The following is a 26,942-nucleotide window of genomic DNA, read 5'->3' as shown; positions in this document are numbered from 1 at the left end:
TACGCTTGCCAATCTTGTAGTCTTTGAATCTTAATGGAGTTGTCTTGATGATCGGCTCTTGCTGCAGCTGCACTTCAAATTTAAGAGGAGCTTGTGGTGGCATCTTCTGCGGTATAACGAGTGGTTCATTCATAGGCTGTCCATCTACATCCTGCTGGTTGATTACAATGGCTGTGCCATGGAATGTTCCCTGTCCTGTTGGCGTGTCCTCCAACAGATCGATGTTGTCTATAGCAAACCAGATGTTCTCATTTTCTTGATAAAATCAGGAGACAGAATCCGCCCGCATTCTTCATTCGTTGAAGAACACACTGGTCAACATTTTTTTCTAACTCAAGGATCTTCTTGTAGTCACTCCCGATGTAGACATCTGAGAGGGTCTGGACAAGGTTCTTGTCACGTACTCTTGAATGGATAGCAAGAGGCAGTCCAATTGAGAGAGGTGTTTGGACAGTTTCCCGGAAAGTTTTATCAGTCTTTGGTTCATGCTTCACCTGACGATCAGTGCGAGTATTCTGGACCAAAAACTGGCATGCAACATCGACTGTCTTGTCAACCTCTTCCTCCCGCACTCCAGACACCTTGCTCACATGACTGCCGAAAAGGAGGTGGCTCAGAAAAAATTGTAGCAAAGAGGGATTGTCGAAGTTATCAAAGCTACCTGTGAATGACCAACCCCGCTTTGATATCATCTCTTCCCGTAGCAGGCTAGCAGCATTCACAAGGTTACTAACTATCTCACCATTATCCATCACTGAAAGCCTAAGGTCTACAGCTTTACTAACTGCTTCTGAAAGGACAAGATTTTCTGGCTCATTCCTTCGCACTGAGCTGACAAACTGAACACCTGGAAGCCGCCCAGTTATCAACCTTTTCAGATACTTGCGATAGTTTTTAGTCTCATTAACATCTACGTTATATCTATCTAAGATTGACAAGTAAGCGTCATTCACCTCAGCCATGTTGAGCGTAACATCATCGTCTGTAAGAGTGTTTTGTATGGCGAGGACTAACTGTTCATCACATAATGAGCGAATAAGTGGCACATTACCAAAATCAGCTTTTGCAGATGTGCGCTGTGCTGACCTCAAGCATGACCTGTGGTAATACTTTTCGAGAGCTGAAGCATCACCGGGCTCCTCTAGATCGGCTACGCAAATTCTGACTGTGTCATCAGTGGTCAGCTGCTTCACTTCAATCAGAGTTATTCCCATTGCATCAGAAAGTACGCGGTGTAACGGCTCAGATCCACCCTCAGGGCAAAAAGCACAGGAAGAAAACATCCACACCTCCTCCTTTGGGAGTGACCTTGAACGTTTAGGTCGCACAAGTCCTGTTGCACTTGAAGGGCGACCAGGTCCTCGACTAGCACTGGGGTATGGAGATTCAGTTCGGGATCGCTTTCCCCGGAGTCGTTCAATCATTCCCTTGTTTACGATGGGTTTGCGGCACTCGCTGTGATAATAAACAGATTTGAGTTCCAGCTCATTCATGCCAGACAAGTGGTCAGTCAGGTGCTGAATATCACTTTGACCTAGGGACACTCTCTCCTGGCAGCACTTTAGAAGGTCCTTTAGCATATTTGGATCATTTAGTAGATTCTTGCCAGGGGATGCCCCCTCTTTGCAAATCAAACACACTTTGATATCCTGTGACATCTTCCTTAGCACTTGCAGTTCACCATCATCCAGCACAAGAGTTTCAGTTGTGAGCAATCTGTTAGTGAGCCTTGAATCTTCTCCATATCTACATCATGCACATATCTGAAAAAAGATGGAACGTTTGTCAATGAATTACAAACTTAAGAGCAATGACGTTTAGTTTGAGGGGGAGTCAAAAAGGACCTAACACCTAGAAAGTGACCTAGATGTGGTTCGATTGCTTTCAAAGTGTGATAAATAAACTCGGCACACTGAGAAACCTGTAAAACAAAACTAACATTATGAAAATTGTTCATCAATTCAGCGGCATAGGCGCACTGACGATTTTGGGGGGTCCCAAAGGGAAAATGACCCCCCAAGGGTAGTGGAGGGTAGGGAAAATTTGAACCCCTTCGGATTCTGACAGTCTGGTCTCTACAGAAGCTGAAAAAGCAAAAAAATCAATTTTAGCACCTAAATCCTACGGGAGCAGTTTCTCGTACATTGCGTACCGCACACTATCTCTCATGGAACTTCCTGCGGTCTTATTGCTATTGTGTCCTTGTTTCCACTCGCACAAGCTCCTCATTTGTCCTTCTCCGTCTTGAAACTTTCTTGGGTCATTTAGAGAGAGAGAGAGAGAGAGAGAGAGAGAGAGAGAGAGAGAGAGAGAGAGAGCAAAACAACACACATTGACGTAGGAATATAACATGCGTAGGTGCTTAAGTTCTTGCGTTCGTCTCAGGTGTAAGCGAAGATAAGGGTTACCTGAATTACCTGAGGATTTATTAGCTCAACACCTGGTCGTGGGGAAAGGCTCACGTGCCCTTTTCTTTATCTTATCTGTATTTATTAGTGTTCGACAGCCGCTCATTAAGGAAGGGTTTTATAAGGGATTGGGGTTGGAATGTCACCCACTTCTGTTTTGTTCGTTCCCTGTTTGTGACGTGTTCTGGGGATTGTTTTTTTTTTTTTTTTTCGATATGATTTGTTTTGTTGCTGTTGGTTATTGTTGTTTCTGTTATTGTTACTGTTTTATTTTCTTTTTCTTCGTCCTTTCTTTTCTTGTTGTTCTTGTTCTTGTTCTTCATTTTGTTATCCTTATATTATTATCATTATTATTATTATTATCATTGTTATTATTATTATTATTATTATTATTATTATTATTATTATTATTATTATTATTAGTAGTAGTAGTAGTAGTAGTAGTAGCAGTAGTACATGAGGATAAGTAGATTGGGTTGATAATGTGACGAAGGAAGACGTAATAAAATTGAAAAAAAATTGATTAATAGAGGATGAATGGGAATGAGATAGAGGAGGAGGAGGAGGATAATAATGAAGGGGTTGAAAATAAGGCAAATTATGCATGGAAAGTCTTCAGTAAATGCGGGTCGACAAGCATACAGATAGTAACTAAAGGAAGAAGACAATGAACGCAAGCTATATATCTCGTTATGCTGAACCGAAATGCTAAAAACTCCATAAAAATAGCTATCATTAAACACTAAATACTGAAAATAACCGTCCATAGCCATGATTCAACCCTTACAATAATAACGCAATATGGTTATCTATGATACTATACGATACCAATTCAGTGTAACATTTCATAAAGCATTAAAAACTGGTCTCATTGACAGTACCGTAAAAACATGTTACCATAAACCTCGGTAACCCAACCCTCATCTCTGCCTCCTCCCCCATCATGTGCAAGGAGGCAGATGAGGGGTGATAGTTAGGTAATGGGAGCGAACCTTTCATGAATTAATCTAGCAAATAAAATCATCCAAAAATATAAATATCTAGTCATCCCTACCGAAAAGAGAAACAGACATGACGATATTAACTCCTAAAAACGATTCCGTATGACTAATTTTGAATTTAATACCATGACCACTGACCCTAATTTGGCGATGATGCAGTAATCCGGGCGGAGTCGCTGAAGATTCTGGTGATGGCTCTCGCGGGACTGAACGAGGAGGCGAAGCAAAGGGGACTCAAGATATTCTGAGCCACTACCAAGGTGCAGGTGTTTGGAGGCTTGCTGGATGAAACGGTACAGTCTGTCCATGCGTGTGGTGACGAAATTGGGATCTTGGAAAATTTATCATACCTTGGTGGCAGAATGCTGAACAACGGCGAGTGCTGTCAAGAGGTCTGACGGTGGATTGGCTTGACCTTTGACCGTTTTGAAATTTCTGACCATATTGACCGTCACGAGCAATTTGACCGCCACGAGCACTTTGACCGTCACTTGACCGCTTTCACCTTCCCTTGATCACTTTGACTTTTCCCTAATCACCTCGGGCACTGTAACATTTCATGCATCCCTTTTGATCATTTTAACGCAGGTAATTGTCAGTACTCTTAAACACATCATTACACACTACGGCCATTGTGGTGTAATAAAAAGGGGGACGGAAAGAGAGAGGGCAACGCGCAACTTCCGTACATTAAAATAAAAAAATCTTCACCACACACATTTTTCTGGGGCCGCTGAATATCTAAGTAAGTTATCGACGGCGTTAATTGGGTACTTACCTGGGCTGCGGAGGTGAAGCCCGGCGGGAGGCGACGCTCAGGGAAGTTACTGGAAAGGTAAGGAAAGGAAAATTATTAGTGACAAATGACTGATTGGCTGACGAACTGACTGATTAGGATTTTTTTTTTCTTTACATCCCCGCCTATAGCCCAAGCCCGTCATGGCGCAAGACATTTTATAGTGGCGCCAGTTATGCTTGGCTCTTGCTGCTCCCCGGAGCTCATTCTTGATTCACTGGACGGTTCCTTTTAGAGTCCGGGTTGATGGGTGGTCTTCTGGACAGCATGTGGGTAGTCTTAGGCCACTCGGCGGTGACTGAAAAAGCCTTACTGACTGAATGAATGAATGAATGAATAACTAACAGAATTACTAACTCTCTCTCTCGTCATGCATTCGCCATCCTTAATAAGTTGGGTAACACGGCTATGAGGAGGAAGAGGCGGGACACACTTCTGCTGCCCTCTTTTCCTGCTGCCGTTGCCGTCCGGCTCTCAGCTCACTTTCGCTTTCCCTCGTTGTCTCTCACTTCTGCACTTATTTACATTCAGACGTATTTCAATTATCATCACCACGATGAGAATTGACGTTGTTCTGGCACTGGTGTGGTGGGCCTTGGCCACCAATCTGCTTCTGGAGTACACCGGGCTCGGCCCCACAACCCCGCCAGCCGAAGGGCTGCGCGCCGCCAGGCCTGTGGAGGGAGGACCCCCGGCGGGACAGCTCGGGGCCCACAAGGCCTGGGTGATTGCTGATATGCTGGCCGAACAAGAGCGGAGTCAGCAGGCGTTGCAGGACCTAAAAAGACAAAACGCCCTCTTGTCCGTCCTTCTACTTCAGGCCATAGATGAAGCCAGCGTCCTGCACAGGGCGGTGCTGGCTCAAGAAACGGCTTGGAGAGAGAAAGAGCAGCAAAGATTAGCGCTGGAGGAAGAAAACAGCGGCCTGATCAATGACCTGCACTTATCGCGACACGAAAATAGCGTCCTGCTCAGTGACTTGTCTAACGCTGGAAAAATAATTCACAGGCTCCGAAAATTCGTGTCCTTATTCCAGGAAGAAAACCACGGCCTGCTCAGTGATCTGTCTAACGCTAGGAATGAAATTGACAGGCAGCAAAAAGTCGTGTCTTTCTCCCGGCAAGAAAATAACGACCTTATCAAAGCGCTGGCCATATCCAAGGCTGAAAATAACGATCTTGTCAGAGCGCTGGACATTTCCAAGGATGAAAGTATCGACCTTATCAAAGCGCTGGAAATCTCCAAGGCTGAAAATAACGATCTTGTCAGAGCGCTGGACATTTCCATGGATGAAAGTATCGACCTTATCAAAGCGCTGGAAATCTCCAAGGCTGAAAATAACGATCTTGTCAGAGCGCTGGACATTTCCAAGGATGAAAATAACGATCTTGTCAGAGCGCTGGACATATCCAAGGCTGAAAATAACGATCTTGTCAGAGCGCTGGACATTTCCAAGGATGAAAATAACGACCTTATCAAAGCGCTGGGCATATCCAAGGCTGAAAATAACGATCTTGTCAGAGCGCTGGACATTTCCAAGGATGAAAATAACGATCTTGTCAGAGCGCTGAACATTTCCAAGGATGAAAATAACGAAATTGTCAAGGCGCTGGCCATATCCAAGGCTGAAAATAACGATCTTGTCAGAGCGCTGGACATTTCCAAGGATGAAAATAACGACATTGTCAAGGCGCTGGCCATATCCAAGGCTGAAAATAACGATCTTGTCAGAGCGCTGGACATTTCCAAGGATGAAAATATCGACATTGTCAAGGCGCTGGCCATATCCAAGGCTGAAAATAACGATCTTGTCAGAGCGCTGGACATTTCCAAGGATGAAAATAACGACATTGTAAAAGCGCTGGACATGTTCAAGGAAGAAAATGACGACTTAGTCAAAGCGCTGGCCATTTCCAGGGATAAAAATAACGACCTTGTAAAAGCGCTGGACATCTTCAAGGAAGAAAATAACAACCTTTTCAAAGCGCTGGCAATGTCCAAGAAAGAAAATGACGACTTTGTTAAGGCGTTGGCCATCTCCATGGATGAAATTAACGACCTTGTCAAAACGCTGAACATCTTCATGGAAAAGAATGACGAACTTGTAAAAGCGCTGGCCATCTTCAAGGCTGAAGATGACGACCTTGTAAAAGCGCTGGCCATCTGCAAGGGTGATGATGACGACCTTGTAAAAGCGCTGGCCATCCCCAAGGCTGAAGATGACGACCTTGTACAAGCGCTGGACATCTGCAAGGCTGATGATGACGAACTCGTAAAAGCGCTGGCCATCCCCAAGGCTGAAGATGACGACCTTGTACAAGCGCTGGATATCTGCAAGGCTGAAGATGACGAGCTTGTAAAAGCGCTGGATATCTGCAAGGCTGAAGATAACGAACTTGTAAAAGCGCTGGATATCTGCAAGGCTGAAGATAACGAACTTGTAAAAGCGCTGGATATCTGCAAGGCGGAAGATAACGAACTTGTAAAAGCGCTGGATATCTGCAAGGCTGAAGATAACGAACTTGTACAAGCGCTGGATATCTGCAAGGCTGAAGATAACGAACTTGTACAAGCGCTGGATATCTGCAAGGCTGAAGATGACGAACTTGTACAAGCGCTGGATATCTGCAAGGCTGAAGATAACGAACTTGTAAAAGCGTTGGCCATCCCCAAGGCTGATGATGACGACCTTGTAAAAGCGCTGGATATCTGCAAGGCTGAAGATAACGAACTTGTAAAAGCGCTGGATATCTGCAAGGCTGAAGATGACGAATTTGTAAAAGCGTTGGCCATCCCCAAGGCTGAAGATGACGACCTTGTACAAGCGCTGGATATCTGCAAGGCTGAAGATGACGAGCTTGCACAAGCGCTGGATATCTGCAAGGCTGAAGATGACGACCTTGTACAAGCGCTGGATATCTGCAAGGCTGAAGATGACGACCTTGTAAAAGCGCTGGATATCTGCAAGGCTGAAGATGACGAACTTGTACAAGCGCTGGATATCTGCAAGGCTGAAGATGACGAACTTGTACAAGCGCTGGATATCTGCAAGGCTGATGATGACGACCTTGTAAAAGCGCTGGATATCTGCAAGGCTGAAGATGACGAACTTGTAAAAGCGCTGGATATCTGCAAGGCTGAAGATGACGAGCTTGTAAAAGCGCTGGATATCTGCAAGGCTGAAGATGACGAACTTGTAAAAGCGCTGGATATCTGCAAGGCTGAAGATGACGAGCTTGTAAAAGCGCTGGATATCTGCAAGGCTGAAGATGACAAACTTGTAAAAGCGCTGGATATCTGCAAGGCTGATGATGACGAGCTTGTAAAAGCGCTGGATATCTGCAAGGCTGAAGATGACGAGCTTGTAAAAGCGCTGGATATCTGCAAGGCTGAAGATGACGAACTTGTAAAAGCGCTGGATATCTGCAAGGCTGAAGATGACGAACTTGTAAAAGCGCTGAATATCTGCAAGGCTGAAGATGACGAACTTGTAAAAGCGCTGGATATCTGCAAGGCTGAAGATGACGAACTTGTAAAAGCGCTGGATATCTGCAAGGCTGAAGATGACGAGCTTGTAAAAGCGCTGGCCATCCCCAAGGCTGAAGATGACGAGCTTGTAAAAGCGTTGGCCATTTCCATGGATGAAATTAACGACCTTGTCAAAGCGGTGGCCCTCTCCAAGGAAGAAAATGACAACTTTGTCAAAGCGCTGGCCTTCTCCAGTGAAGAAAATGACGACCTTATCAAAGTGCTGGACATCTTCATGGAAGAAAATGACGACCTTGTGAAAGCGCTGGACATCTTCATGGAAGAAAATAACGACCTTGTTAAAGAGATGGTCATCCCCAACGTTGAAAATGGAGGACATGCCGCCCATGAATCTGAGGAAGTCGGTCCTGCAGATGACGAGCCCAATCTTCAAACGTCACTCGTTCCCGTCGAGGAGGCCAAGGATACAGATGACTTGGATTACAGTATTGAGCACGTTCCAGTCGACGGAATCTGTGACACTGACGAGGGCTATCTACAATAATGACCACGATATGGTCTACTGAGCTCGTTCCTGTTGAGGAATCCACCCTCCCCCCATCCTTCCCCTCCCCATCATTCCCCGGCGTAACTCCCTATCGTCGGCCTCCCTATCCTCATCTTTTCCCTCCCCATCCTTCCCCGACGTAACTCCCCTATCGTCGGCCTCCCCATCCTCATCCTTCGTTCTCCCATCCTTTCCCCCCGGCGTAACTCCTTTATCGTCGGCCTCCCATTCTACCCCCTCCCCAGGCTTCCTCAACCCTGGCAGGCTCTCTCGGTCACCGGCGGTTCTTCGGGCCAAGGTCTGGTACAATTTATCTTCGAGCCCGGAACATCTTGCACCAAACCGCGCTGTATTTCTCACGTTTCTTAAAACCTTTCTATCTATCAGTAAATTTATCCTAAAGGTACTGTAGTATTTCGATTTGAAACTGTCCGGTGGGGTCAGCACCGCCCACATATCTGCCACACACTCTCAAGACTTCTCGCTTCCTCTCGTATGTCAGCTACTTAATACCTTTCAATTAATTTAATTAAATGGCTGGATAATCTAATATGGTCATAGTGTTGAGATTGTGTCGTTTTTAGGATAATAGCAAAAATGATGTATAAATACCGCGACACTGGACAACGTTGGGAGAGAGAGAGAGAGAGAGAGAGAGAGAGAGAGAGAGAGAGAGAGCAAAACAACACACATTGACGTAAGAATATAACATGCGTAGGTGCTTAAGTTCTTGCGTTCGTCTCAGGTGTAAGCGAAGATAAGGGTTACCTGAATTACCTGAGGATTTATTAGCTCAACACCTGGTCGTGGGGAAAGGCTCACGTGCCCTTTTCTTTATCTTATCTGTATTTATTAGTGTTCGACAGCCGGTCATTAAGGAAAGGTTTTATAAGGGATTGGAGTTGGAATGTCACCCACTTCTGTTTTGTTCGTTTCCTATTTGTGACGTGTTCTGGGGATTGTTTTTCTATGTGTGTGTTTTTTGTTTTTGTTTTTCGATATGATTTGTTTTGTTGCTGTTGGATATTGTTGTTTCTGTTATTGTTAGTTTTTTTTTTTTCTTCGTCTTCTTATTTTTCTTGTTCTTGCTCTTGTTCTTCTTGTTCTTGTTCTTCATTTTGTTATCCATATTATTATTATTATTATTATTATTATTATTATTATTATTATTATTATTATTATTATTATTATTATAATTGTTGTTGTTGTTGTTGTTGTTGCTGTTCTTGTTGTTGTTGTTGTTGTTGTTGCGTAAGGCACTGGTATGTTGGTATTAACTATAGAGGCATGTGGAATCTATGGTGTATTAAGGTGACTTACGGCTGTTGTTGTTGTTGGTGGTGGTGGTATTTAGAATCGTTTTTTTTTTTTTTTTTGTTGTTGTTGTTTTGCTGAACTGACTTTCTACTCATTTGACCGGCTTATTAACTTGAGGTATTTTTGCTGTCTACTTTATTTAGTTTCTGTTAAACATAGATACTTGAATGCGAATAAATAAACACACACACACACACACACACACACACACACACACACACACACACACACACACACACACACCACATCATTAATAGCATAAATGAATATTCTTTAAAAAAAATTACAATGATCCGCATGATTTTGTAAACCTAAACATTTCTACAGTTTGTACATGACTCTAATACATATAAATCTTTGCATCCTTTAATAGTATGTGTTTCTGAATAAAAAAATAGTTAGGAGCAGCGAATAGTGGGCTTTTTTATTATTGTTTCCTTTTTTGTGCCCTTGAGCTGTCTCCTTTGTTGTAAAAAAAATAGTGTACCGTTTCATGTCCTGTCTTGTACGTGTGGGAAAATGTATGATGCTAAAAATATGTTTGTTATTCTAGCATTTTTACTCATGGTAGTTATTTAGTCTATATAATGTTTGATATGTAAGTTTCTCAGGACGCACATCAGTCTTCTTCCCTCAAAAGGATTCACAGCAGTCCACCTTCAAACTAATTCATTTTCTTCGTTTCCTCGAGTTCACACGTCAAACACAATATACGACTTTGTAACGAGTCACTTCAGGAAGATTTACTTCTTCTAAAACTCACGATATTCTACTCATATTGAAGTGGCATTTTCCAAGTACATGACATTTAACCAAGACATGACATTTACCAAGTACATTTTCCAAGTACATTTTCCAAGTACACTGTTTTTGTCTTGTTTGTTGAAAGTTAGGAATATCGTGTTGGTGGTGTCATTCCTACGTGTTAATGACTGATTCAGGAGTTTTAAGTTGTTGTTTTTTTAGTTTCTATTCTCACACATTTTTCCAACGGTGTCACAAGTGTGTTTTGGTGACTAATTCCTCATACGGTTGTTTTTATCGGTGGCAATCTTACGTAGCAATAGCTATTTAGGTGACATTTTCTTAAGCAGTCGTGTTTTCCATTTAATATGAACACTCTCGTAAAGAATCGGGAACCTCAAACGTTTTTTTTTTTTCTTTTCTTTTTTTTTCGTTTGCCGTGAATCCTCGCGTTGGAAAGGAAGAATATGGAAGCCTTACTAAACTTGGCTTCTTTTGTCTTCAAGTCCATGTTTCTTTCACTTCATATGCATCCTGTTTTTGGCAGCGTGGTATATATGTCAGTCGTGCTACTCGTTCTGCTGGCTTCGAACATGCATGGCTTGTTTTCTTGTTTTCTGCAAGTGATAGGAGTCTTTAGGTTCAGCATAAGAAGGTCGGCATGCTCAGCCTCTTCCTCCTCTCACATCACCTATTTCCAGAGGCCGAAAAGGAGATCAATCGGGTTCTCATGAGTGTCTTTTTAGGTTCACGGTACAGAAGAATGGTCAAACTACCACCAGGGTCACAAAACTACCCATGGAAATGCCCACGGTATGCTCAGACGCGTCCTCCTCTCACATCACCTATTTCCAGAAGCCGAAGAGGAGATCAATCCGGTTCTCATGGGTGTCTTTTTAGGTTCACGGTACAAAAGAATGGTCAAACTACCACCAGGGTCACAAAACTACCCATGGAAATGCTCACGGTATGCTCAGACGCGTCCTCCTCTTACATCAACTATTTCCAGAGGCCGAAGAGGAGATCAATCAGGTTCTCATGGGTGTCTTCTTAGGTTCACGGTACAAAAGAAGGGTCAAACTACCACCAGGGTCACAAAACTACCCATGGGAATGCCCACGGTATGCTCAGACGCGTTCTCCTCTTACATCACCTATTTCCAGAGGCCGAAGAGGAGATCAATCAGGTTCTCATGGGTGTCTTTTTAGGTTCACGGTACAGAAGAATGGTCGAACTACCACCAGGGTCACAAAACTACCCATGGAAATTCCCACAACTCTTACGAAAGTCTCATCAAATATATGTGCTTGGGCATTGAATTGTGTAACAATATAACCTTCCTAAGTATCACATTATCGGCGCCACTCGTATATGTTATTATCTGCCCAGGGAGCGTCTCGCCAGAGGGCATTGGTAGGCTCCTGGGGTCTCTGCATGTCATTCCCCCAGGAGTCGAAGCCTTGGGAGATGCTATAGACATCCCCAGGGTCGTGGCGGACAGGCTGGGCGTCGAGGGTGATGTAGTGCCGTTGGGGTGTTGGGTTGTGGTTGCCTGCGTCCCACCTCCCTCCGCCGGGCTCTCCACCGTACTCCCAGCTGACGGACCGAGGCTTCCTGTCGTTACTAAGTGAGGTATGCCGTAGTATTGGCCTCGGGATGAGCTCCGACGTGGGTATTACTTGAGGCAAAGGTGTGCGAGGGAATTTCATAGGAGCTGCGCGTGGTGTGTAAGGGACAACCTGGAGGAGTGAGGAAAACTGGTTAGAGAATGAAAAGGGATGTGATTGCTTTATGAACAGACGTGCCAGTAGTGTTGGTGCAGGACTAGCAACTCTATGTGGCAACCTGGAAATGAGGAAAAACTGGGTGCCAAAAGAAAAAGGGTTGTGATTGCTTTCTGAACAGACCTGCCAGTAGTGTTGGTGCAGGACATAAGAACATAAGAACATAAGAACGCAGGAGTCTGCAAGAGGCCGGTAGGCCTGTACGAGGCAGCTCCTTTGACCCTAAGCTCCCGTGTATCTAACCCCACCTAATATCGCTGTCCATGAATTTATCTAGTCTATTTTTGAATGTGACAATTGTATTGGCACTCACCACATGACTGCTAAGCCTATTCCACTCATCCACCACCCTGTTAGTAAACCAATTTTTGCCTATGTCCCTGTTGAATCTGAATTTATCCAGTTTAAACCCGTTACTTCGTGTCCTACCCGGTTCTCTTACCAGCAAAACCTTATGAATGTCTCCCTTATAAAGCCCTTCATCCATTTATAAACCTCGATCATGTCTCCACGCACCCTTCGCCTTTCTAGAGAATGCAAGTTTAACTGTTTGAGTCTTTCCTCGTATGGCAAGTTTCTCAACCCCTGAATCATCTTAGTCATCCTCCTCTGCACCGATTCTAACATTTTGATATCCATTCTATAGTAGGGTGACCAGAACTGAACCGCATAGTCAAGATGAGGTCTAACTAATGCTAAATATAGTTTGAGGAAGACTTCTGGGCTTCTGTTGCTTACGCTCCTTGAAATAAATCCCAGTACCCTATTAGCTCGATTTCTAGCTTGAATGCATTGTGCCCTTGGACGGAGATCAGAGTTCACTAAGACCCCTAAATCCCTCTCGCACCCAGACCTACTTATGAGAGTGTCATTTAAGCAATAGTTATGTGAGGGGTTGTTCCTACCTACACTCAGAATACTGCACTTCCCTACATTGAACTCCATCTGCCATTTATCCGCCCAGTCATATAATCTGTTGAGTTCACCTTGGAGAATACTAGCGTCCTGATCCGACTCAATTACTCTACCGATCTTGGTATCATCTGCAAATTTACTAACATCACTACTAATTCCTGTGTCTAAGTCATTGATATAAATAATAAACAAAAGTGGACCTAATACCGAACCTTGTGGGACCCCACTCGTAACACATCCCCAGTCAGATCTTTTACCATTGATTTGCACTCTTTGCTTCCTATTGCTAAGCCACGCCTTGACCCAGTTCAAAACTTTACCCTCTACTCCGTGAGCCTGTAATTTAAGCAACAGTCGTTGGTGAGGAACTTTGTCAAACGCTTTACTAAAATCAAGATAGATTACATCATAATTTTCATCTCTGTCAACCGCCTCAAATACTTTATTGTAGAAGGACAAGAGATTGGTGAGGCATGACCTACCTTTTGTGAACCCATGCTGCGAGTCGTGAATTAAGCTATGTTTCTCTAAATGCTCCCGAATGTTCCTGGCTATTATGGACTCCAGCATCTTCCCTATAACCGATGTTAAGCTAATTGGGCGATAGTTTGAAGCAACTGACCTGTCCCCTTTTAAAATCGGCGTCACATTAGCTACTTTCCATAGGCTCGGCACATAGCCAGTATTTACCGACATCTTAAAGATGTCGGTTAGTGGAATCACTGATTATATCACCTAGCTCCTTTAATACCCTCGGAAATATCCCGTCAGGACCTGGCGACTTGTTCTTCTTAAGCTTATCTATCTCATCCTGAACTATTTGCCTGGTAATGATTATATCCCTCAATTTATCGCCATTCCCGCCCTCGTACACCTGAACTCTTTCCGGTATAGTCGTTCGATCCTCCTGTGTGAATACTGAAAGGAAGTAGTCGTTCAACAATGTGCTCATATTTTCATAATTTTCTACTAGCTCCCCTGTGTTTGTTTTCAGCGGTCCAATTTTCTCCCGTGTTTTTGTTCTATACATCTGAAAGAAGCCCTTCGGATTACTTTTCGCCTCATTTGCTACTTTGATCTCATAGTTCTTTTTGCTATCCTGGTGTTTTCTTAACTAATCTAGACAGTTCGACGTACCGGCCCCTGAGATGTGTTTCCCATTCTTTATTTTCTGATAAATTCCCTTCTTTAACCCAATCTCGTGTTTTAGTCCACGAGTCATCCACTTAGGATCATTGTTTTCTTTTCTAAGTGTTCGCTGTGGTATATGCTGTTCTTGCCCCTCTACTATTACTCTAACTAAATTATTGTAAGACATTTCTACCTGGTTCTCCTGGCTCTCCAATCCGCAGTTCTGGCCCTCATGAATCCCTAAATTATCCCAGTTTACCCCTTCAAGATGTCTTCGAAGCCCCTCGTAGTTTGCTCTTCTAAAATCTGGCACTAACACTGGGTTTGGTTCGCGGGTTACCGCCCAGTCTAAGCTAAAACGAACCGTTCTGTGATCACTATTTCCTAACTCTCCGCCCACCTCCAACTCACGTAGCAAGTTCCCATTATTGGTTAGGACTAAGTCTAATATGTTATCTCCTCTGGTAGGCTCAGTAACTACCTGCTTAAGGAAATTATCTTGTATAACTTCAAGAAAGTCCTCGGCTTCCAGGTCACCCACTAGATCTTCCCAGTCTATATTCCTATAATTAAAGTCCCCCATTACGCAGACATTTCTACTCATACTCGCCCTGGCAATCTCCTGTAGCAATATACTCGTGTCCTGCCTGTTAAGGTTGGGTGGCCTGTATATAACTCCTAGAGTTAGTTTTTCTTTCCCTTTGTAAACGTCCACCCAAACTGATTCTGAATCCATGTTAGTTTTGACTGAGTTGTTAACTAAACATTTAAGTGAGTCTTTAACATATAGCGCAACTCCACCTCCCTTTCTGCCCCTTCTGTCTTTGTGAAACATCTGATAACCCGTTATTTCAAATTCTGATCTAAAATTTATATTAGCAGTGTCTATCCATGTCTCAGTGATCGCTATTATGTCAAAATTTTCTGAACAAGCTTCACCCCTTAGTAAGTCTATCTTGTTTCTGAGGCTCCTGCTGTTAGTATAGAAGATTCTTAGCCCGTCCTCTGTTACTCCTCTAAAATTACTTCTAAGCTGCCTGGTTATATTATGAGCTAGATGTCCCCTCCCATTACTCCTCCCATTGCTCCCATTACTCCTCCCCCCCTCGCCTATACTAAAAAATCCCTCAGGGTACCAAGTGCTCGCTCAAGGGAGTCTGAGAGTGCCTCAACACCCTTGAACGTCAAGTGTATCCCGTCACGGGCGTAGAGGGCGTCGTTGCCAAAGAAGAGATCCCAATTGACAACCTGGAAATGAGGAAAAACTGGGTGCCAAAAGAAGAGGATGTGATTGCTTTCTGAACATACGTGAAGGAGGTGTTGGCATAGGAGGATTACCAACTCTCATAACAGTGTTTTTTGAGGCTTAGGACACTAGAGTAACCATGTCGCTACGGGAAAAGAAAAGGGATGTGATTGCTTTCTGAACACACGTAAAGGAAGTGTTGGCATAGGAGGATTACCAACTCTCACAACAGCGGCTTTTGAGGCTCAGAACACTAGAGTAACCATGTCGCTACCGGAATAGTGATAACGATAAGAAGAGGAAAGGTTGTTATTATTGATGAAATGACTAGGTGGCTTTCATGAATGGTACGGAAGATCTTTAGACAACTCAAAAAACATGAACCTCAAAATCATATCGTTACGGAAACACTGACTACTGAAAAGGGAAAGTTTGTTATTATTGACGAACTGACTGACTGGCTTCTGTGAATATTACGGAAAATCTTTATATACACTCAAAAAAAACATGGACCACAAAGTCTTTAGGAGTAAGTGAAGTAAAAACAAACTCTGCCGTAGATCTTCCTCTTGAAAACTGAGGGAAATGTAAGTAAAGTTTCTAATTGATGAAAAAATGACTGACTTCATGAATGCTACGAAGGATTTGGCTACACTCCAAAAGCCATGAACCTCAAAGTCTTCAAGAGGAACCAAAGTACAGAAGAACTCACTCTGACGTAGATCCTCCTCTTCCTCTTGAAAATCAGCATGAGGAAGCAAGTGAAGAGGAGGAGGAGGAGGAGGAAGGAGGAGAGAAGGACGACGATGAACTTAAACATGGACAGGCCCAAGATGCTGTTGTTGTCACCGTCAGGAAGGGTCACCACTGAGTCATCGTCCTCTGTAGTCGTCCAATATTCATCACTTGTAGTCGTGGCGGGGTCAAGAGAGGTCGTGTCTGTGGTGGTGTCGATGGTGGGGGTTGCTAAGGTTGTGGTGGTGCTAGTTGTTATTGTAGGGGGTAAAGTTGCAGTTGATGTAGTGGTGGTGGGTGTCGGTGTTGTAGTGGTGGTGGTGGTGGTGGTGGGTGCAGTAGTAGTGGTAGTTGGTATTGTAGTAGTGGAGGTGGTAGTGGGTGTGGTAGTGGTGGTGGTGGGTGTAGCAGTAGTGGTGGTAGGTGTAGGAGTAGTGGTGGTGGTGGGTGGAGTAGTAGAAGTGGTGGTAGGTGTAGGAGTAGTGGTGGTGGTGGGTGGAGTAGTAGAAGTGGTGGTGGGTGGAGTAGTAGAAGTGGTGGTAGGTGTAGGAGTAGTGGTGGTGGTGGGTGGAGTAGTAGAAGTGGTGGTGGGTGGAGTAGTAGAAGTGGTGGTGGGTGGAGTAGTAGAAGTGGTGGTGGGTGGAGTAGTAGAAGTGGTGGTGGGTGGAGTAGTAGAAGTGGTGGTGGGTGGAGTAGTAGAAGTGGTGGTGGGTGGAGTAGTAGAAGTGGTGGTGGGTGGAGTAGTAGTGGTGGTGGGTGGAGTAGTAGAAGTGGTGGTGGGTGGAGTAGTAGAAGTGGTGGTGGGTGGAGTAGTAGAAGTGGTGGTGGGTGGAGTAGTCGTGGTGGTGGGTGGAGTAGTAGTGGTGGTGGGTGGAGTAGTAGAAGTGGTGGTGGGTGGAGTAGTAGAAGTGGTGGTGGGTGGAGTAGTAGAAGTGGTGGTGGGTGGAGTAGTAGTCGTGGTGGTGGGTGGAGTAGTAGAAGTGGTGGTGGGTGGAGTAGTAGAAGTGGTGGTGGGTGGAGTAGTAGTCGTGGTGGTGGGTGGAGTAGTAGAAGTGGTGGTGGGTGGAGTAGTAGAAGTGGTGGTGGGTGGAGTAGTAGTTGTGGTGGTGGGTGGAGTAGTAGAAGTGGTGGTGGGTGGAGTAGTAGAAGTGGTGGTGGGTGGAGTAGTAGAAGTGGTGGTGGGTGGAGTAGTAGAAGTGGTGGTGGGTGGAGTAGTAGAAGTGGTGGTGGGTGGAGTAGTAGTCATGGTGGTGGGTGGAGTAGTAGAAGTGGTGGTGGGTGGAGTAGTAGAAGTGGTGGTGGGTGGAGTAGTAGAAGTGGTGGTGGGTGGAGTAGTAGAAGTGGTGGTGGGTGGAGTAGTGGTGGTGGTGGGTGGAGTAGTAGAAGTGGTGGTAGGTGTAGGAGTAGTGGTGGTGGTGGGTGGAGTAGTAGAAGTGGTGGTAGGTGTAGGAGTAGTCGTGGTGGTGGTGGCGGTCTCTTCCTGTAGTGGCGAGAGGAACAGTGTTAGAGCCGAGGGCGATGTGTGTGTGTATGTGTGTATGTGTGTGTGTATATATATATATGTGTGTGTGTGTGTGTGTGTGTGTGTGTGTTTCTTCACATTTCTTCTTATTTTCTGCTTACTTCTCATATCTTCCTTCCTTCATATATTTAACTCTGTGCCCGCTACCCTCTACCCTCCCAGCAAACCGCGTGTAGTGTGGCCGCACCCTTAATTAAAGAGGGTATGTGGTAGTTGTAGAGGTGGTAATTAAGTGGGTGAGTGGTTGTGGTGGTGGTAGTATCAGTAGTGGCGGGGTTAATTAGTTAGTTAGTTAGTTAGTTAATCGTATGCTATATAGAGGGTGGTAATGGTTGTAGTGATCTTAGGCGTGTGTGTGGTAGTGGTTGTGGTAGTAGTGGAAGTGGTAGTAGGTGGGTGTGGGTGGTTAGTGGTGTGAGGAGTGGAGCAGTAGGCTAAAGAAGGTAGTGATAGTTATATATTGGTCTCAGTGGGTGGTTGTGGTTGTGGTGGTAGTATAGTGGTAGTAAGGGTTGTGAGGTAAGGAACAGTGGGTTAAAGAAGGTGGTATTTAGTGTGGTGGTAGTTATAGTGGTGGTTGATGGGTTGTAGGGGTTGTGGTATGGTATAATTATTAGTGGTATTATTTCTCACTTATCTTCATAGCCTACCATCGAAAGCTCATTTTCTACTAAACAACAACAAAGAAAACGAATATTGTAGGGGTGAATAATGTAAAATGAGTCTACGGTCAACCTCAACTATGCTGCTTCAAACGAATAATTCTTAACATTATTGAGCACAGTACAAAAGGGAGAGCCGGGATGATATAAATATTATAAGCTACTATATCTGTAAATCCAACACACACTTAGGGTGGTATTGTTAGACGCGAAGGCTAGCGTCCTTTCCTGTCGCTCGACCATGTAGGTAGGCAAAGTTACTTCGTCCCTCGACCGTATTGAGAGACCAGCCCGCCAGCAGCCCCCGCTGCATCTGGCTGCATCTGGGTGTTGGTACGCCTGATCGGCATCAGCTGGCCACGCACCGGCCCGATTTCCCGTTTTTCAAAAAATCATGTTTCATATCGGGACTACATTAAGAGAAAATTATAAATTTAGAGATAAACAAAACAGAAAAGCTAGATATAGCCGTAATTAATGGAAGAAGACGAGGTGCAGTGCATAAACTTTTATTTCAGCAGTCATACATATAAGAAATTATAAGGAAGTACTCTTTTAATAATAATAGCATTTAAGATACAAATTCAAATTAAACAATTATGAAAAAAAGAAAAATGAAAAAGATAATGCAGAGTGCCGATATGAATGCATATTCCGCCATCACAACAACGCGCGCGCACGGAAGCTGATCGACAATGGACCGCGCTGCACCACTTTCGTCAAGGCAGAGGAGAGTCCTGGTGCAGCTAGTGGAGGAAAGGCCTGTCCTTCAAGATAGGTCAACCAGCACTGCGGTCCAGCACAAGAAGAACTTGGCGTGGGATGAGATCGCCAAAAACTTCAACGCCATGCACCCTGATCTGGAGCCGCGATCAGTTCAACAATTGAAAAGAAGTTTCAACCGCATCAAATTGAAGTAAGTAAATGAGGTGCATTGATTTTACGTTGTATATAGTTAACCTTTTGACCAGTATCGCTTTGTATCGCTTCTTAGGTCCTCCTCTCCTCGATCCTTTCAGTGCGCAACGCGTCATGACCCCTAATGCGCTGTCGGGCAGGGGAGGTGAGTTCTATTTTCACCTCCACACCTCTGTAACTATGCATTGTAGCAAATATTCGGCATATCATTGGAAAGATAAAGGCAAATACTATACAGCTTGCTTAATTATATTGCCAGTTTCATATGATGACCGACTAAACAATTATATTTTGCCATCGTATCTAAAAAATAACCGCTATTATAATATGTATTGGTAGTATAGTTTGGTATATATTATTCTCGCTTTAACTTAGTGGTTGTAACAGCCAACTAGGCAAGACAATTCACCCCGTTCTGATGACAGGCAGCATGTTTCACGTATGAGTATGTGGTTGCATTATGTAGGAGGTGTCGGTGGACATTCCATCAGAATAAAGTTACTATGGGGTGGTGAATAGTGTTGGACCATGTATTGTGAGCAGGAGATTCAAAACACCACCAGCACAGACAGCGCGGCGTCGCTGCCACAATTTAGCAATAAAATAATAAATGCTCTTACTGTGAATTACCATATAGTTCTTGCATCACAGGGTCACGGGAAAATGCTTCCACCTCAGCGTGCGGTTGCGAAGCAACTGGGGTCACATGCCACTCCTCCCCTGAGAATTAACATACTGCCCCCATCGACCATGCCTTTATACCCACCATTAATATGATCTTAGAATGTGCCCTTGTAACATTCTGTGTGGCATCAGAATGCCGCGGGCTTCACTTGTCTAGTGCCTCCCATACTCAGATGTGCCCCTTTGATAAATACCTATCCACTCCAGTGTTTGGGTGATGATTAAAATGATCAACTTTTCACCTTTTGAGACACAGATTACACTAATAATGTGTTCTCCAGATCCAAAATAATCATAATGCATTAGAAATAGGCTATAGTTATTTTTCATTGTTATTACATGTTATTTGTAAGGCAAAAAGAAAGAATTACTGGTAGAATAGCAATAAGCATAGAGCAGGTGTAGCTCTTACATATGATAATATTATACCATTGCTGATCAAATAGTAACCCATTAATTCTTGCTTTGTTAGTTAAGAGCTATATTCAAACTAAAATAATCCCATGTTATCAACCTAATTGAATAGCAATGTATCTTTAATGCAAACACTATTAATATTAATAGGCACTAGAATATTAAATCTGCAACACTAATATCAATTTTGGTACAACAAGTTGTTTCCAATGCTCTTTACTATATTTGGTCAAAGGGTAAAAAAAGGTAAAGGAAAAGGTTAAGTTGGGAGCACACGCTATAGCTGCGGGTGGTGGCAGTGCTCATCTCCATCCCATTGATCCTTTGAGCCTGTCATGAGACAACCCATAAACCAGATACAGTACCAGTGTAACATCTGGGTTACCACAGTTTACTTTCCCTGGTGGCCCCAGGTACCCGGGTGAAAGGAAGGATGAACGGCTGGGTGGCTGCATGCCGACTGCCCAGGCCCGCAGATTCATTGTTAGGGACTCGAACCACTGCATTGCAGAGGTGTATTGTTAAAGGGTTTACAATTCAGTATGCCTTTGATATATTATTGTTATTAAAATCATGTTTCATTGCAGTGTGAAAAGGAAGAGAGAGCCTACAAGCTGAAGGTGAAGAGGACTGGTGGTGCCGTCCTCCATCACCTCCCAAGTTTACAGAAGAACATGAGACTGTTGCCTCCATGATCTCTGGAGAACTCAACATGGGCGAGGATGTCTTTGACACTCTTGCCATTCAAGATGGGCATCCAGTGGATGAGGCAGGCACTCCCATCATGGATGTTACTTTCAGTAAGTTAATCATTGCTTGAAAGTATATCACATTATATTATCCAGCTTTCTGCATTCTTGTTCTGGTGCTGCATATAAATACTATCATTGTTATTCGCATCATCAATTTTCACTTTTCATACACTGGTTTAGGGTTAAAAGATATGCAAAAAAAAAAAAAAAAAATATATATATATATATATATATATATATATATATATATATATATATATATATATATATATATATATATATATATATATATATATATATATATATAGATATAGATAGAGAGAGAGAGAGAGAGAGAGAGAGAGAGAGAGAGAGAGAGAGAGAGAGAGATATAATATATATATATATATATATAGATATATAGATATATATATATATATATTTATATATATATATATATATATATATATATATATATATATATATATATATATAGATAGATAGATAGATAGATAGATAGATAGATAGATAGATAGATAGATAGATAGATAGATAGATATAGATATAGATATATAGATATAGATAGATAGATAGATATAGATATAGATAGATAAGTTACTCATTTCTGGGAACAAGCTCTGAGGGGGCCCAGTCTAGGATTAAATTTAAATAACTATAAATGCAATAGATATCAAATTCCCTCTGGTGCCTTTATTGATGGGGTAGTGTTTTTTCAAGTATTATAAGAAAAGAAGCTAACATTGTTATTGAAGGAAGAAATTTCCCGAGTCACATCATCTTTCATGTATAAGTATGACTGATAATGCATTGTATTATTTCACAGCTGTGAGTGGAAAACTGCCACCGACAGAGGTCCCCTCTGCTACTTCTGCCGCTGAATGTGCTGAAGCACCTGCACCTCCTAGTGCTTCTACATCTTTCCAGCCAGAAGCTTCATCCTCTGCATCCACTGCACCATCACTAACTACATTTACATGTAATGTGGCCTCCTCTTCTGCTGCCCCACGGCAGAGGAGGAAATTTGATGCAGAGTACCAGGCCTGTCGGAAGCAGCAGGATGAGTATCACCAACTCCTTCTTCAACAGACCAGAGAGGAGCACGACCAACAGATGAAACTGTACCAGTTTCACAGGGAGGTGTTGCAGCGGCAGCTAGATGTCTTCACGGAGACTTGGCATCATATCCGTGAGGCAGCAGACACCTGCAAAGCCAAATTTTTGGACAGTTTGGGGAATGCCGGAGAGTAACATCCATGATGGGATTGCCTGCCTCATCAACTGCATGCCCATCTTGTATTGTAAGAGTGTCAAGGACACACTCGCCCATACTGAGTTCTCCAGAAATCATGGAGGCAACGGCCTCGTGTTCTTCGGAAAGCTTGGGAGGTGATTGAGGAGGGCCACCACCAGTCTTCTTCACCGTTAGCATGTAAGCTCCCCCCAACATCACTACCTATGAATTTATCTAAACATTTTATTAATGTCTTCATCTTATTGACTCTCATAACATGAAGGCCAGGCCTGTTCCACTCATTCTCTTGTTGGTAAAGTATTTTTTGCCTATGACCCTGTGGAATCTGAATTTATCAAATTTAAACCCATTATTACATGTCCTACCCAGCTCTCTTACCATCAGAACCTTATAAATATCCCCCTTATTAAAGCCCTTCATCCATTTATAAACTTCGATCAAGTCTCCTTGCACCCTTTGTTTCTCTAGAAAATGCAAGTTTAATTAACTGTTCGAGTCTCCTCATATGTCAAGTTTTTGAACCCGTAAATCATCTTTGTCATCCTCCACTGTACCAATACTAACATTTTGATACCCATTCTACAATTATGAAGGTGACCAGAAAAAAACACATTATCATGATAAGATCTAACTAATGCTAAATATAGCTTGATGACATCAGCACTTGTTGCTTACTCTCCTTGAAATGAATCCCAATACCCTATTTGCACAATATCTAGGATGAATGCATTGTGCTCTTAGATGGAGATCAGAGGTCATCAAGATCCCTGAATTCCTCTCACACCTTGATCTTCTTAGGGGAGTGTCATTTAACCAATAATTATGAGGGGTTGTTCCCATATACACTCAGAGTACTGCACTTCCAGATGTATAAATAAAAACCAACACTGCCACCATCTTCAGTGGTCTTTCTTTACACCACTGAAGATGGTGGCAGTGTCCACCGAAACTGTTTAGTTAAAAATATAACTATCGTCTGCCAGTGTGGGTTTTTATTTATACATCAAGAATATTACGTCAGAGTGATTAGCCCATTCTTTGCACTTCCAGACATTGAACTCCATCTGCCACTTCCCTGCCCATTCACGCAATCTGTCTAGTTCATCCTGGAGAATACTAGCGACCCGATCCGACTCAATTACTCTGCCAATCTCTGTATCATCAGCATTTTAGCATATATTGCCAACATTAACTAGTGTTAGTAGTAGTAGTTGTAGTAGGAAATACATTATATTCAGTGATGTTTGATAAATATTTTTGTTCATTTATTTATATCATGATTATGTACGTATAGGCTTCAGGCAGGAAATGAACAAATTAAAGAGACTGTAAATTTTGATCGGAAAATATTTATGCAAAATCTTACAAGCTATTTTCATTTTCTGAACAGACATAACTTATTATTAGAGAAACTACAATAAAGATCTCAAAATGTACACCACTGTGACCAACCACCACACCAAGAAAAGACGGCGCCACTATAAAACACTTGCCTGCATCATGACGGGCTAGGGCCGACTACCATCCAGGTCTCTCAAGAAAGCCTAAAAGCACTATAGGCTGGGAAAAAAAAAGATCAAACCTGGGCTATCTGTGTATAAATCAACCCAACTGAGCTACTGAGGTCACCATGCCAAGGGCCACTTATGCAGCACTATACCTGACACCCTGGCCCCTACTGTGGATATGAAGGAAAAGTGACCTCGCTCACACTCATGGTAGCTGGAAACGCTTTTAATCGCTTTTAGTCAACCCATAATGCCACCTGTAGTATATATTTACATTAGAAAAACTGCAATAATAGTGAAAAAATTTGTCATGAAGATTACTGAATTTTCAATGTGTTATTGCAGTTCCTCTAATATATATAGCACCGCATGTGCTACTGTGGGTTAAATAAAAGCATTTCCAGCCACCATGAGTGTGGGCGAAGTCACCTTTCCTGCATATCCACAGTGGGGGCGAGGATGTCAGATACAGTGCCAGAGAAGTGGCCTCTGGGATCATCTTTTTCTGGGGTATTTTATGGGGCTGGTTAGGCTATGGGACCACTGCCTCCTGAGCCCCATCAGTGGGAAATGTTAGCGGATGTTGTTATTCTGTCGATGTGTCACCAGGGGAGGGGTTAGATCCTATTGAGTTGCCAGGACTTCTGTAGGAAGGTCTGCATAGACTTGAGGGCTTGGAAGGCAGTGTTGGGGCTGAGGGTGTCGCTGCCCAGCAGGCCTTCTATGTAAAGTTGGCCTGTGGATGTTAAGTCTGGTTAGGGATGCTTAATTTGAGGTTGGTGTGGAGGGAGTGGAATCTTGGGCAGTGGAGCAGGAAATGTTCTGGTGTGTTAGGCTGTGTGAGGCACCATGGGCAGTGTAGGTCTTGGACTAGACGGAGAACTTTTAAATCATCGATGGCTTGGTTGGCTTGCTGCCCTGACTCCTATCCAGAAGCCTGGGTTCCATTGCCAGCACTCAATGGTGTACATTTTGACATCCACAGAAGATCTAAAAGAATCTCTCAACAATGGAAGCTCTGCGAGCATTTCCAGTGCCTACATCATAATCTGCAAGTATGTCTATGTTGATGGGCTCAAGTTCTTCTTCTGGCATGTCAATGGGGAGTTTGTTGAGGATTGCAATATTGTGCAGGATGGCACATGCAGTCACAATTTTTTTTGATGTTGAGAGTGCTGTTCTCATTGGCTTTGAGAGAATAGCAAATCTTTTCTTCAAAATCACTAACTTTCTCTCGATCAGGTTCATTTTTTTGATTTGATAGGCATTGTAATGCCTCTCCTTAACAGTACGAGGAATTCGAATGGGAGTTAAAGGTAGCTTTTACAGGCATAGCCCGAATCCCCCAACAAGTATCCTCTGTACTGCCCTCCCTCCAGAGTAGCACACAAAACAGACTCACTGAAGATGCGGGCATCATGTGCACTACCTTGCCAGTTCACGACCAGATTTGTGAAGAGCATGGATGAGTTGCAGACCCCCATTATATTCAATGAAAAAAAGCCTTTCCTGCAGCGGTAAAGTTCTGCATCTTCTCCACCTGGACTGATGATTGGGATGCGTACACCATCTACACATCCAATAACTCCGGGCATGGCAGCTACCTCGGCAAATTGTCGCATGACATCCTGTTCTTCAGCAGGACTGGGGAACTTTATGTAGTCCCCTGCTAGCTGGCAGATTGCACTGGTCACAGTCTTGACACAGGTAGATACACTGGGCAGCGACATGTCACAGCAATCCCCCATGTCAAGCTGGAAGCTCCCAGTGGGATAGTAGGGGTGTGTGACCAGCAGCTGGATACGTGGTGGGTGTGGCAGCCCCGTAAGAAAGAAATATTTATCATAATATATATATATATATATATATATATATATATATATATATATATATATATATATATATATATATATATATATATATATATATATATAGACACACACACCATAGAACAGGGCTATGACCACCTGGGGCAACTGAGACCAGCTAAGGAAATTTCTTTTAAAAATTAAACAAAAAAAAAAAATAGGTCGGACTGTTTTGTTAACTTCTGTTTTGTTGACATTCAAGTACATAAGATCTGAAAATGTAAACCACATCTTTTCACTCATTCCACAAGTACCCCTCATTCCTATTCATTTGTGTATGTATATTCGAGGAATGTGACCCAGTAACGCTAAGGTGTGCTGTACACAAGCCGTGTCCCTCAGCCAAGTCCAATTTCTGTGATCTGTAGCCAGGCATCCTATGTAAGTATACAGCCAATGTGGAGGTGATCAATGTTAATGTTTACTTTGTATTGATCTTTATATAACATGGGGTAATTGAGACCACCATAATGGGGTACAAGAGACCACAGCTACATAAATGGTACACACTTCTGTTTTGTTTCGGGATGGTGTGTACCTACAAGAGAAAAGAAGGTTCTCCCAGGGCCCAGTATACTCCTGACATCCGGAAACAGGCTGATAATAATATTAATAATAATAATAATGATAATATTAATAATAATAATAATGATAATATTAATAATAATAATAATAATAATAATAATAATAATAATAATGAAAATAATAATGCTAATAATAATAACAAAAATAATAATAATAATAATAATAATAATAATAATAATAATAATAATAATAATAATAATAATAATAATAATAATAATAATAATAATAATAATAATAATTATAACAATAATAATAAATAATAGTAATAATAATAATAATAATAATAATAATAATAATAATAATAATAATAATAATAATAATGATAATAATAATAAATTAATTAATAATAATGAAAATAATAACAATAATTATAACAGTAAATAATAATAATAATAATAATAATAATAATAATAATAAATTAATTAATAATAATGAAAATAATAATAATTATATATAATTATAAAAAAATATATAATAATAATAATAATAAATTAATTAATAATAATGAAAATAATAATAATTATAATTATAATAACAATAAATAATAATAATAATAATAATAATAATAATAATAATAATAATAATAATAATAATAATAATAATAACAACAACAATAGCAATAATAATAATTCCTGATGACTGCACCTCCATGGTGATGTGGTTA

The 26,942-nt window shown here is 42.3% G+C and overlaps 1 protein-coding gene across 1 annotated transcript; it reads left to right on the top strand.

The window, feature by feature from the left end:
• Positions 1-20,967: 20,967 nt before the first annotated feature.
• On the top strand, positions 20,968-24,111 carry LOC126993562 (uncharacterized). The gene is made up of 3 exons (XM_050852702.1): positions 20,968-21,113; positions 21,889-22,494; positions 23,368-24,111. Exons 1-2 carry the CDS (start codon positions 21,005-21,007, stop codon positions 22,311-22,313), a joined length of 534 nt encoding a protein of 177 aa, XP_050708659.1. The 5' UTR covers positions 20,968-21,004; the 3' UTR covers positions 22,314-22,494; positions 23,368-24,111.
• The last annotated feature ends 2,831 nt before the right edge of the window (positions 24,112-26,942 follow it).

This window comes from Eriocheir sinensis, unplaced genomic scaffold, assembly GCF_024679095.1.
Source record: "Eriocheir sinensis breed Jianghai 21 unplaced genomic scaffold, ASM2467909v1 Scaffold633, whole genome shotgun sequence".
Taxonomy (NCBI): domain Eukaryota; kingdom Metazoa; phylum Arthropoda; class Malacostraca; order Decapoda; family Varunidae; genus Eriocheir; species Eriocheir sinensis.
Note: the sequence above shows the minus strand (reverse complement) of the source record. Positions and strands in the feature narration are given on the sequence as shown.